This window comes from Chionomys nivalis, chromosome 5, assembly GCF_950005125.1.
Source record: "Chionomys nivalis chromosome 5, mChiNiv1.1, whole genome shotgun sequence".
NCBI classification, from domain to species: Eukaryota; Metazoa; Chordata; class Mammalia; order Rodentia; family Cricetidae; genus Chionomys; species Chionomys nivalis.
Genome location: NC_080090.1, coordinates 59,079,743 through 59,092,542, shown reverse-complemented (window position 1 = coordinate 59,092,542; position 12,800 = coordinate 59,079,743). Strand labels below are relative to the sequence as shown.

The 12,800-nt window shown below is 33.9% G+C and overlaps 1 protein-coding gene across 2 annotated transcripts in view; it reads right to left on the bottom strand.

Moving 5' to 3' along the window:
* Positions 1-12,800, bottom strand: part of Suco (SUN domain containing ossification factor) — a 63,328-nt gene that overhangs the window by 17,663 nt on the left and 32,865 nt on the right. For both annotated transcript variants that reach the window (XM_057769667.1, XM_057769668.1), the window contains exons 15-19: positions 12,268-12,333; positions 7,048-7,116; positions 5,958-6,048; positions 1,939-3,096; positions 579-666 (exon numbers count right to left, since the gene is read on the bottom strand). In XM_057769667.1, the coding sequence (XP_057625650.1) occupies positions 579-666; positions 1,939-3,096; positions 5,958-6,048; positions 7,048-7,116; positions 12,268-12,333 (1,472 nt within the window). The remainder of the gene's footprint in view (positions 1-578; positions 667-1,938; positions 3,097-5,957; positions 6,049-7,047; positions 7,117-12,267; positions 12,334-12,800) is intronic.

Below are 12,800 nucleotides of genomic sequence, written 5' to 3'. Positions count from 1 at the left end.
CCTATCACCTAGTAATGCACTGCTGGGTATGTAGCCAAAGGAGATAAAACAATTTCCAGCATTTATGGCAGTATTTATAACAGATAAAATATGTCATTAACTCAAGTTGACTTTCTGTGAATAAAAAGACAAAAACAAAAAAACAGTGGTATATTTACACAATGGAATACTATTCAGCTATAAAATATCATTGCTTGTAGAAATGAGGATCAATATGGAGGCTATTACTTCAAGTGAAATAAACCACACACAGAAAGACATGTGCCATATATTCTTACTCATCTGTACAAACTATTAAGTAAATCTACATAGGCAGGAAGGTGAAAAGATGAAAAGATGTTCAATAAAGGGCACAATAGAGTAGGAGAATTTCTTCTATAGCACAGTGGAAAACTACTGGTTAAAATAATTTATGATACATTTGAAACTAGAGAATAATGACAATGGTTGAAGTGACCTATTACCCTGATTTTCTATTACACATTGTACATGCAAAATAATTACGATACACTCCTCAAAGATGTATGCATATCAGATTACATTCTAAAAAATAAATATACAATAACGAAGAAACCAACCTGTTCTTCTGCTATTCTTGAAGTATTCTGAAGCTTTACTATTGTTTTATTGAAAGCTTTCTGCATTTCTTCCATTTGTTTTCGGTACCTATAGAGTAAAAATTCCTTTAAATTTACTTATCATTAAGTACTGGAAAAATAATTCTGATTTTGAGATTGGACAATTCACTTTTCTTAAAATGACTTATTCAGGACTGTGAAACACAGTAACACATACAAAAGGTATTAACCAATAGATCCTGAACATCAAGTCTATTCTCATTGCTATAAAAAATTAGTATGATTCCTTTGGGATGAAGTACAGTGAGGAAAGACCAGGAACAAATATCTTTTCTCATATTTTACTGACATCTCATTAGTAGCATTTCAAATTAAGAGGGATAAGAAAAAGTGGTATGTCAAGAACTCTAGATATTTGGTGCCCAAGTGATGGCAAATGTAAGGGAAAGAAATTCTAGGACAGATATTGAACATTTACGGAGTATGAAAAAGAACACATGTATAAAGACAAGAAGACTGTACCTGGAGTCTTAATCACTGTGTAAGTGCACTGACACTAAGGAATAAAGGATATAAATTATGACAAAGGGGGCTGTAGAGATGGCTCAGTGGTTAAGAGCACTGGCTGCTCTTCCAGAGGTCCTGAGTTCAATTCCCAGCAACCACATGGTGGCTCACAACCATCTGTACTGAGATCTGGGGCCCTCCTCTGGCGTGCGGGCATACATCAGGCAGAATGTTGTATACATAATAAATAAATAAATCTTTAAAAAAATTATGACAAAGGAACTGATTTTGTGATCTGCATAAAAGATGTATTGATTGTAAATGCTGCATATTTTGTCTGCATATATGAATGTTGAAATCTTGTTTGATTTTTCCTTATCTTTATACATCTAAATTCTTAAATATCTGATCCAGACGTACTATAAGCCCTTTAAGGTACTTTTCCCATGTTCTCTCTGGTAAACTGCTAAAGTCAAGCAGCAGAAGGAGAAAGTGATGCTGAATATGCTAGCACACACCTACAGTCGCAGTTAATCAAAAGGTTGATAAGATCACATAAGTCTAAGAGCTCAAGACTAATCTCAGCGACACAGTAAGAACACAAAAATTATAACGGATAAAGTGTGATATAGAAAATGCTTTAGCCTAATAATAGCAGCATGTCACTAAGAACTTATAAAAACAAAACAGATAACAATTCTGGAAAAGCTTTGAACACCATCCAAGTGGCTTGTCCTCTTTTTTCAGTTAAAATCATCCTTATTACATTACCATAAAAATGTCTTTGTAGATCTTATTCAGCTACCAAACTTACCATGTGAAATGGCTTGTGCTCATGTATAAGAAAGCTTACCTTTGACTAAGTTCCTCCAGATAGCGACCACTGAGAGACATGTTAACTTCTAAGGCTTTAATACGATTATTAAGTCTCATAAATACTGACTCCTTCTGATTTGATCCATGTACAAGATTCCCATTACCATATCCCAGATCTGTAGAATTTTGTAATTCAGCATAGAAATCTGTAGCTGTCCTTTGCAACCCTCTTAAAAGGGCATCTTCTGGAGACTGATCGTCCTCTTTTCCTTCAGGCAATGAAGGGTCCATAACCGGAGTCACTATTTGCTTTGGTGTATCAGCTATACTCATTTTGGCTTCCCCGTCTTCAGTGTCTGGCACAGTGGCTGTGCTTATAGGTAGCGGTATTGTTTCAGAGACCCTGATGACAACTTCTGTGGAGGATATGTCTTCTTTCACAGTATTGTCCACTACCTCATTAACTTTACTTGTTTCATAAATAACAGAAGGCTTCTCTACAGAACTAAGGCTCTCAGGCTTTTTTTCCGTTTCATCATCAGACTCAACAGAACTCTCTTGGGGCATTACTTGTAACGGTGTATGTCCTCCCTCATATTTAACAGGCTCAGATCCTTCTACTTTAGACAGTGAATTGATTTCTGGAGTAATATCTAAGGGAAGAGACTGAGAAAGAGTTTGAGGATGGCTTGGTTCAATTTCAATTGCATCCACTGTGTGATTTATCAAATCACTTTGGTGCACACTACTTAAGTCATCAAGAACAACAGTTTCAGCTTCTCTTTCCATGTTCTCATTGTCTACATCTCCACTGGAAGGCTGCAATGCTGAAACCTCTACTGATTCAACTGGGAGTAGTAACGATGGCTGAACTGGCACAAAATCTTTCCCTTTACTCATCACAGTTCTGCTCCGTTGTCGATAAAGAGCAATTCTAAATGAGCACCATTTATAAATGTACTCCGAAAAACTAGAAATGCAACAAATTGAGGTCAGTTCACTACAAAGTATTTGTGTCTCAGATTCAAACCAGGATGATGACTCATCCTCTTGTTCACCGCTGCCCAAAAGGGTCACCGTGGATGGACTTGTTTCCTCTTCTTCCTCCTGAACCAGCTGTACAATAGGACTTTCTTTTGGAGTATCTGAGGTTGATGGTTCTGTGTCCTGTGTATGGACTTCATTGGTTACATATCTAGAAACACACAGATATAATTACATATCACTTAGAAATCTAATGTTAAAATAAGCTTAAAGAAAATGTCTTAGCACAACATAAAGACTGGGATTACAGAAGTAATGGTGAGTACAAAGTTGTACTGAGCTTTCCCTATAAAATATTTTTTCATTATATTTTAAAAAATATATATAAGTCAGATATGGCAACACAAAATCCACTTACCATGTAACCAGGTAGCTCAAACCACTGTATTTTACCACATCAAATTTGCTTCCTTTTAATGTTTGACTCTAAATAAGTGAATACTTCTCTTGCCTGCATATACAGTGTGCCTTTCCATAACATACTTACTCTTTACAAGCCTTATCACCACTCTTTATAGACTAGAAATTAAGATGCTCAAGAGCTAGAACTAGAATCCAGGATTTTAATATCATCTGTAGAAGGTAGCTCAAATTCTCAATGACATTTCTGTAGGCTTTGAGGATGCCCCTGACCCCCCACACCCACATATACACAGAAGACTGTCTGCTTTTAAGGAAATACAATCTTATCATCTGAGCTAGTTTTCTTACTAAAAGACAAATATATGACCACTTTAATAAAAAGTCTTGGCTCATAAAAAACCAACAATGTCATTAAGCCTGCCTCACCATTGGCTCTAGAGTAGGCCTGTGTGGTTGGGCCTAGTAGGGTAGAGTAATAGTAGAAAGTTACAGTGTCCATGGTTCTGTCTGAGATAAAGATGATTTCTGAGTACAATCTTAGAGAACAAATGAAAAACCTGGAGAACTCAGGTAATATGAATACCAAAATTAAATTATATTTACATGCTAAATCTCCTACTTAAAAAATTACTACCAGGAAATGGTTCCAAGTACAGACTTCTGTCACCACAATTACAAAAGCAAAGACAAAGAGCATTTAAGGAGACTTTCATTTTTGCTGAGAGCAAAATACTAACCAGTTAAGATAAAACAATTAGGTTATGCTTCTCTAAACAGAAAGAGCTATCTATAGCCATATAGATCCATTTAATACCAAATTGTATTTCTTACATATTAAAGGGTACATCATCTATTAGTTACTGAACAAACTATGACAGTAAAAAGGAGCAGTCTGGAGAGAGGGAGAAGAAAATGTTTAGCTATATATTGTTGTACATACTCTAGTCTGTTACAGTTAAAAAAAAACAACTTAAGGATAGGAAAAGAAAATAACAGCTTTCCATAACTTTTAGTAATACTGTGTATGGAGTCCTGCCTTTTTTGTTATCTCACCAAGTGACTACTCTAAAATCATTTTTAAAAATTAGAGTAAACAAATGAAGAAATTTTACTATGCAATGATATATAATAAAAGTCAACGTGGTAGCTTGTACCTATAAATCCAGTACTTGGGAGAAAGAGCAAAGAGGATCACAAGTTTGGGGCCAGGCTGAATTACATAGGGAGATGATGTTTGTCTCAACAATATCCCCTTTCAAATATTCATGATTGCATGTGTGCACATATATATGTATATAAATATTTTGCTTAATTTGTTAAAAACAATAAGCTAATTCGGGCGGTGGTGGCACGCATCTTTAATCCCAGTACCCGGGAGACAGAGGCAAGCAGATCTCTGTGAGTTCGACACCAGTCTGGTCTACAAGAGCTAGTTTCCAGGACAGGCTCCAAAGCAACAGAGAAACCCTGTCCTGAAAAACCAAAAAGTTAACTGACGAAGCCTACTTATAAAATCAAAAACTGCAATTATACCCCCAGATAATAAGAAATACTATGAATGTCTCTATCACTAATACATATTTTAGGACTTTTTAAGAATCACTAACACATACGCTATATTTTTCACTCCAATCACCTAATAAATGTTTTCAGCCACTTTCAGAATATAAATATCTCACTCTGCTCTTCAAAGCACAAAATCATTTTTTAAATAATTTAATTTTATGCACATTGGTGTGATGGTGTCAGATTCCCTGGAACTGAGTTACAGACAGTTGTGAACTGCCATGTAGGTGCTGGGAATGTTTGAACCCAGGTCCTCTGGAAGAGCAGCCAGTGCTTTTAACCACTGAGCCATCTTGTCAGCCCCACAAAATCATTTTTTAATTATCATGCTGTTTGGGTATTACAGTTCAAAGCATACACATTACAATTCTGATTTTCTACTATTGTGAAATAGTTCAAATTTATATACGCCCCTCTACTAGAGTTCTTGAGAAAAAAAGATTTTCAGATTTTACACAATAACCACAACCCAACAGCCAAATAACTAAATTTATTGTCTACTATAGATAATATGTACCTACAAATAATATGTACCTATACTGTCTTTGATAAGAAAGCCCCTCAAATGAAGATACTTTATGTTACTATATACACAACACTGCCCAAAGTGTTCCACTGGAAAAAAAAAAAACCAACATACAAATCAGTTTGAGAAAGGGAACAACTTAATTTGCTGGGTGACAAATGCAATTCAAGAACCACTACTGCTCTAGATATTTTGGCTACCCTAGGGATATCATATATACAATGTTTTCAAACTTAATTAAAAACACAAGTCTTTGAAATCTATCCTCAAGCCTAGAACAATCACCTTCAGTAAAGAAATATTTTTCTTAAAAAAAGATTCAATGTGTAAAAATAATACATAATACCAAAACAACCAATGTGTGGTGTGGAATGCAGTGCTATTTTTTAATACACATATACAGGAATGAAAAGAAGTAACTGAAGTTCTAAGTAGCTGTAGGGATATTGTCTTATGATTCAGACTCTCATAGATGACTGCATATATATTACAAGCTCTTTGCTGTATTAATACACTCAGTTCTGTTTTAATAGAACTAATGTCACAATATAACTTACTCAGGTGATGGAACAGGAGTTGAAACACGAGTTGACTCAGGCATTTTAGGTGCAGTTGTGGCAGTGGCATTCTCAGATATACTTTTATTTCCTATTTTAAGAAAGATGCCCACATTTGAGTTCAATGTTTAAAAGTTGTACCATAAAATATTTTATTATAACAAATTAAAAAGAGCTTTAGCCTCTTGGGGAAGGGGAAGAAAAAGGTCAAACACATTTGCTACTTAGGATTTTTTTCTTTTAAATCTAAGTTCTCTTAGAAAGACATGACTGTACACGATTACAACTATAAAGAATGAATGTTATTCCTTAACTTATTTGATATTATAAATTTTGCATAGCCTTACATTATTAATATGCTTCTAGACCATAAAGTTATTAGAAAATGAGGAAGCAAAATGGGTAATTTTTAAGCTTACACTTGGCTTAGTGTTTTTTAAAAAAATAAAAGGCACCATTTGTTATTCTTTGGTAATTATATTATTTGCCATTCTCTAAAAAAAAAAAAGGCTTACTACATTATTATTTCTGCTACACAAAGGAAAGCCCAATATGAAGTATCACTAGGACTTCAAATTCTCAGGAAAGAGATGAGGGCATGGAATTATTACTGTCATAGCTAAGAAAAATCAAGTATCAGTTCATTTGGGCAGGGTGGTAGCACCAGCCACCACCCAGACACTAGAGAGACTGAGGTAGGAGGATTGTTAAGTTCAAAGCCATTCTGGCAACTTAATAAGACCTGTCTCAAAACTAAAAAAAAATTAAAGCCTAGGTATAATGCTCAGTAGAAGAGTACTTGTATAGCAGATATGATGACCTGGGTTGAATCAATTCTACCAGGGTGAGAGAGGAGTGTAGAGGGGGCAAGGATCAATTCATGAATTTTATGCAGCTGTAGATCTTTCATTAACAAAAGAATCTGTGAAGTTCAATTAATGATGATTAATAGAGGACTGCTAAGTTCTTTTCAATGGTTTCTCCATTTCTAAATGAAAATTCTATTTTGTTGGTTTATTACTTCCTTGTTCTAACTTAAAGGATCCATGAAGTACCAGCTATTTTAAAGATGCACAAAATGATTAGGTACCTTCGGTCAAGTCTTCAGTTTTGGCTCCCAGAATATTAGCAGCAATATTCACCATATTTAGAATGGCATCTAAAACAGAATTCAATCAGAAAAACAATACCAATATACCTAAACAGTCTCATTAAAATCTTAAAATAGTTTTTAAAAAGGTCCATAAAGGTCTTTAAGCCTTTTTCTTTGGGTTAGTTACCTTTGTATTTCCTATCAAAGTCCAAAAAAGGACACAGATTTTTAACCAGAGTAAGTTGAAATTTTAATGTTCAGAAGGAATTTTGAATGCAGTTTTTAAAATAAAATTTCCTCCTATCTTTTATGAAATACTGTGTTTAGTAGATTACAAAATTCAATTACAGTTCAACATATAACCTGGACTGGAACATGAAAAAAATGAGATGCTCAAAATTCATACTTCAGTTTTTATAAAGGTTCTACAGTTAAAAAAACAACTTATATAAACAAAGCAATTTCTAAAGAGTGATTACATAGGTAAAAATAAAATGGGAAATTATCCAAAGAAAGGCAGAAATTTACTATTATTAATTTTATATTATCATATAATTATCTATTGATTACATAAATCTGTAATACACAATTAAATTTCTTTGATGACTTTTAAAACTAATTAGGCAAAACAATGTTTTGGGAGTTGTATAAAGCCCCCAATATCTTTGATTCTGTGGAAAGTTCAAATTTTTTAAAGTCAAAACTAAAGTTAATAGGTAGAACAATTTGTGAAGTTGGTCGTTCTGATTTTTTGCCCCCCACCCCCCAGTGGGGAATATTTAGCTAACAAAGACAGTATAAACCTCCATTTCTATATTAAGACATATATAATACATGAGAAGCAAAAAATGGCAGAATTCCACAAGAATCTGGTGACAGTGTGTGAAGTCTTCTAATAATGTAACAATATTTCAGAGGAATTTCCCCAATCTACCAAGAACTGCCATTTGAAGTCAATTCTTTGCTATCATGCATTTCTATTAAAGCACTGAGTAGGCAGAAGCTGTACTAAGCCTCCCAAGGTTATCCATCTTAGACTCATCATAAAAGTGATCCATAGAGTCTGCAGGACACTTTTAACAAAAATCAAAGATGTGAAAAGTACTAAGAGAAGGCACATCAAGAAGCCTGCAAGCCCCCTCAGCGTGGTCAGAGTCATATATGTGTGTGCAGGGTGGGAAAAAGACTTCTGTTTTAAAGGGGACTCCCAAGTAGAGTAATTTTGCTATACATCTGAATATGAAACAAAAAATGTACTTATTTATATTTATCAGAATAACACAAAGGCTGTCACTTTTAAATGTCTTGCCCTTGGATGTGACAAGCTGGTGAACAGAGAAGTACAGCCCTAGCCCTGTGCTGTCACTCACGCTAAGACGACACTTAAGCTGAGGTATGATAGGAATGCCCATCGCCTCACAAACCTCATCAGGAATGGAAACTCCTGCTTCTTTATGAACCTACTCTGAATGCCAATAATACCACCCTTTGGACATGATCCTCTGCTTTACACTGCCATCCAAAGTTCAGTCACATCTGTCTGATTTACAAAAATCAAATTTTTCAATTTTATATTCTCTTGTATTCAAAGTAAACTTGTATCTCAGATTTCCAATTTAGATCATTAAAAAATTCAACAAACACCTACATTAATCTGTATAAAGAACTTATTTTTTTTTGTTATTTTGAACTTAATTTTATTAATAGCTTAACAATAAGACACACAGTATTTCCATCTTAAAGACCTAACTGTCATCATTTTAGGAGATTGGTTAGTAAAAAAAAAAAAAAAAGCAAAATCTGGGAGATTTCTATTTTCTCAGCTCATCTAACTAAAAGAAACAATTTTATTATGTTCATAGAACATTTCTCTCTCTCTCTCTCTCTCTCTCTCTCTCTCTCTCTCTCTCTCTCTCTCTCTCTCTCTCTGTCTTTGGAGACAAAACAACTTTGTAAATAGTCTATTCTGATCATTCCCAAATATGGGCAGCTTTTGTCATCATAAGCCACTAAGATCTCTTTAGAATTACTGAAGTAGTAGCATCAAGCACAATCCCAGACTGGATTAATTTCCCTCATTTCTCTGAGTTGGGCAAGTTATACATCCCACATTATTCCTTTAAGAATGAAACATTCCTAGTGACCAACCACCTTTTTTTACATTATTGCTGAGTCTCCAATACTTCAATGGCATTTTGGCTACAGAATACAAACTCTTTTCTAGTCTACAATGCAGAAATGGGGAGTTTTTGTCTATGCTTCAATATTCCAAAATAAACTAACCAAAATACAACCCCCTTCTATGTGTACTCTGTTCCCTCCTGATAATTACTTTACTTTCTCTTTATAGGAACACAAAAAAATCGCAACACAAAATCCACTTACTCAGTAACAAAGTTGTTCAAACTATTGTATTTTACCACATAAAAATTTAAATATATTGACTTAAAATCTGCATTTTGTCCTTAACCTGTATATATGTGTTTAGGAGATATAGAGATTTCAATAAAATGTAAATAAAACATGTATCTAAGAGAAAAGATAAGCTTATAAGAGTCTCAAAGTAGATGGCCATCTAGTAAATCTACAAGACAAAGCACCAGTGAAGCAGAAGCATTAGGGAGAATTCTTACTGATCTGAACGATAAACAAGAGTCACAAGAGCTGTCGAAACGGGCATGCACACATGCTGCTCTATGATAGCCGTTTCTTCCTCTGTGATAGTAAAATTCTACAGTATCAAGCATGTCTGCTGATGTATATTTCTTGTGAACAGTAACTATAGGGTAATCATCCCTATTCCAAAACTCTAAAGCCTGAAAGCCAAAATGCTCCAAAATACACTTTTGAGCACTAACAGTTCTTACATCCAAAAGTATAAAATTTTAAATATGACCTCATATGATGGATCATAGTCAAAAGTCAGACACACTACACATACTGTATAAAATTACCTTAAGCTATGTGCATAAGCTACAACAGAAATTCATGTTTATATCCCAGCCTCAAGATTTCTCATTATGCAAACGCAAATATTATGAAATCTAAACCGTGAAATACTTCTGGTTTGAAGTATCTCAATTAAAGGATACTAAATATGTACCCAATAGATAAAGGAAAAAGGATTTTCTATTAAGAGCAAAGTTACAAATTCTGTACAATTTTTAAAAAGGAAAAGTTTGTGTATGTTGGTCCACATCTCTAATCTCAATATTTAACAAGTAGAGGCAGGTGGATGGCAAGTTTGAAGCAACCTGGGCTACACTGATTTTGTTTCAAAAATCTAAAGAGTGGGAAGATAACTTAATACAATAATAGAGTGCTGGCCTAACATGTGCAAAGTCATAGGTCCACTTTCTAGCACCAAAATGCTGGGCTCCACATAAGCCCGATTTCAAGCTTATTTAGAACTGCAAAACTTGGATATTCTATTGTTAAACACGGGTTCTTTAGACTAATTCTACACACTGTGCACTTCTTACACTGTTAGCTATCCTATCATAGAGGATGTAACTAGTCAGGTTCAAAGGCAACCCTGTTTCTTTAGAGAAGACTATACAGACCAGGACAGTAAACTTCATGACAGCAATGTAAGACTATTCTTGTGGCCACTCGTTTTGAAACTTTAAGAGGTATATGTCATTTCAAAAAGTTAATTTCCATACTATAGATCAGGTAACATCTCCCTGTCTCTATCATTTCACTATGTAAATTCTTTCAATACTCAGAACACACAAAGGTAAACAGATTGCCTTTCAAAACCCATGAAGGAAAAAAAAAATAAAGTGTTAACAAGTAACACATTTATCAAAGATAAAGGCAAAAAAATTGGACCAAAATAATAGTCTATATATAATTAATTAAAACAGTATATGACAGACTACATGCAGGAAAATGTCCTACACTGGCATATAACTATGTTTTAATGGTAGCTGTGAGCAAACACCATAAGAAGAAAAAAAATAAAACACAGAATATTAACAGGGTTTTCTTCTCTTACCTAAAACTATGGTAAGAAACTACCTCCCTTGTGCCATCTCCTTTCTGGTAACCATTAAAAGCTAAAGATCATTTAGACTAGTTCTAACCATGTATAAAAAGAAAAGAAAAAGATGCTTCCTCAAAACTAGCTTATCATCATTAAGAATAATGACTATTATGTAACACAAATATATACTTAAAATCATAGTAAAATTCATATATAACATACCATCTTTTTTCACCCCTAGAATAATGTTGTATCACAGCACTATTTTTATATCAGCAATAAAATAACAATGGATCCTAAGTGAAAACAGTTGTTCAAACCTAAAAAGCCAAAAATTATCAACAGAGGCTAGGGTTTAAGCTCATTGCTATAGAGCTTACCCTCACCTATGAAAGAAAACAAAATAAACAAATATAAATGAAATATAATGAACTAATATGTAATGAACATTACATAAATGGGATCTACTCCCCAAGGTATTTTTAGTATTTTTATTCTCATCCCTAGGAGACTGCTAAATTTTTCAATCCTCCATGGAGAAGAAAAGAGATAGGAGAAAAGGGAAGATGAAAAGAATTAGTGACTCAACTCCATATAAATGGCATATAAGCTGTTTATTAAAGTTTGCACACACACTGGTATGACTTTAGTTATTCAGTTATTAATCTCTAAATAAATAGAAAATTCTTAGTTAAGTTTTGTATTAACCACAAAAATAATTTTCCAGAGGGTAGGATTTACCTAAAAGTATCTTTAGCGAGCCTAGCCCTAGGTTCACACTAGTTTGGAAGAACAACAAACTAAACCACTAAGTAGTCATTTCTTTATAGTTGAAAACACCATATCATATTATTACTATTATTGGTGAACACTGGAAACAGCTTTTATATTTTTGCAATTGAACAGAAAAGTAGGCATAAGTATAGATTACTAAGCCTTCACTCACAAAAAATTTACTGGTGTGCTGCTTTCTTAATTTTCTCCCAAGAAATTTATAGTCCTTTCTTCAGTACAAAGAGATTAAGCTCATCAAATTTCATATCTGATGCTTACATTTTCCTCCTTTTCATCTACTATATTTCATTTCCATGGAAAGTCCATCCAAAAGCTAATATACTTCAAGAGTGGGAGTATAAGCATTCTAAACTACATTGCAACAAACAGCCTGTCAGAAGAAGAGCAAGAGAAACAGACTTTAATAATATAAATAGAAAACCCCAAATACTCACTTGTAGCAGAACCAAGAAGATTTTTTGAAGATTTATCCTCCACAGTATTATAATCCAGTGGATAATCTGTTAAGAGAAGACAAAAATAATTTTAATGAGAACTAGTTCTACTAAAAGCATTTAAAAGTATGTCCACATAAAGAAGTTCAGAAGCCTTTACCCGCTGTAAATCAAGGAAAATACATGTAATGCTGACTAAAAGTATTAAACATATTTTTAACATTTTTCCAACCTTTAGCAAATGTCTTTGTATTTTTTGTAGGAAAATGTCAAAAGAAACTTTAAATTGTTCAAATTACAGTTTATACCATTTTCAGTAAACAAAGTAGCCAGGGGATTAAACCCAGACTCAAAGGAGCTTCTAAAAGACTGTGGTCTTAATGTACTTGCTCCACAGCACAGGGCATAGCAAAGAACTCAATACTGATTTCTGCTGTTTCAGTATCACAAGTTTAACAGATTCTTAAGCCCAGAATTGGGAATACTCAAAATTTATATTGCTGGTGTTACAAAAGAGTCCCAATTGCAAAGAA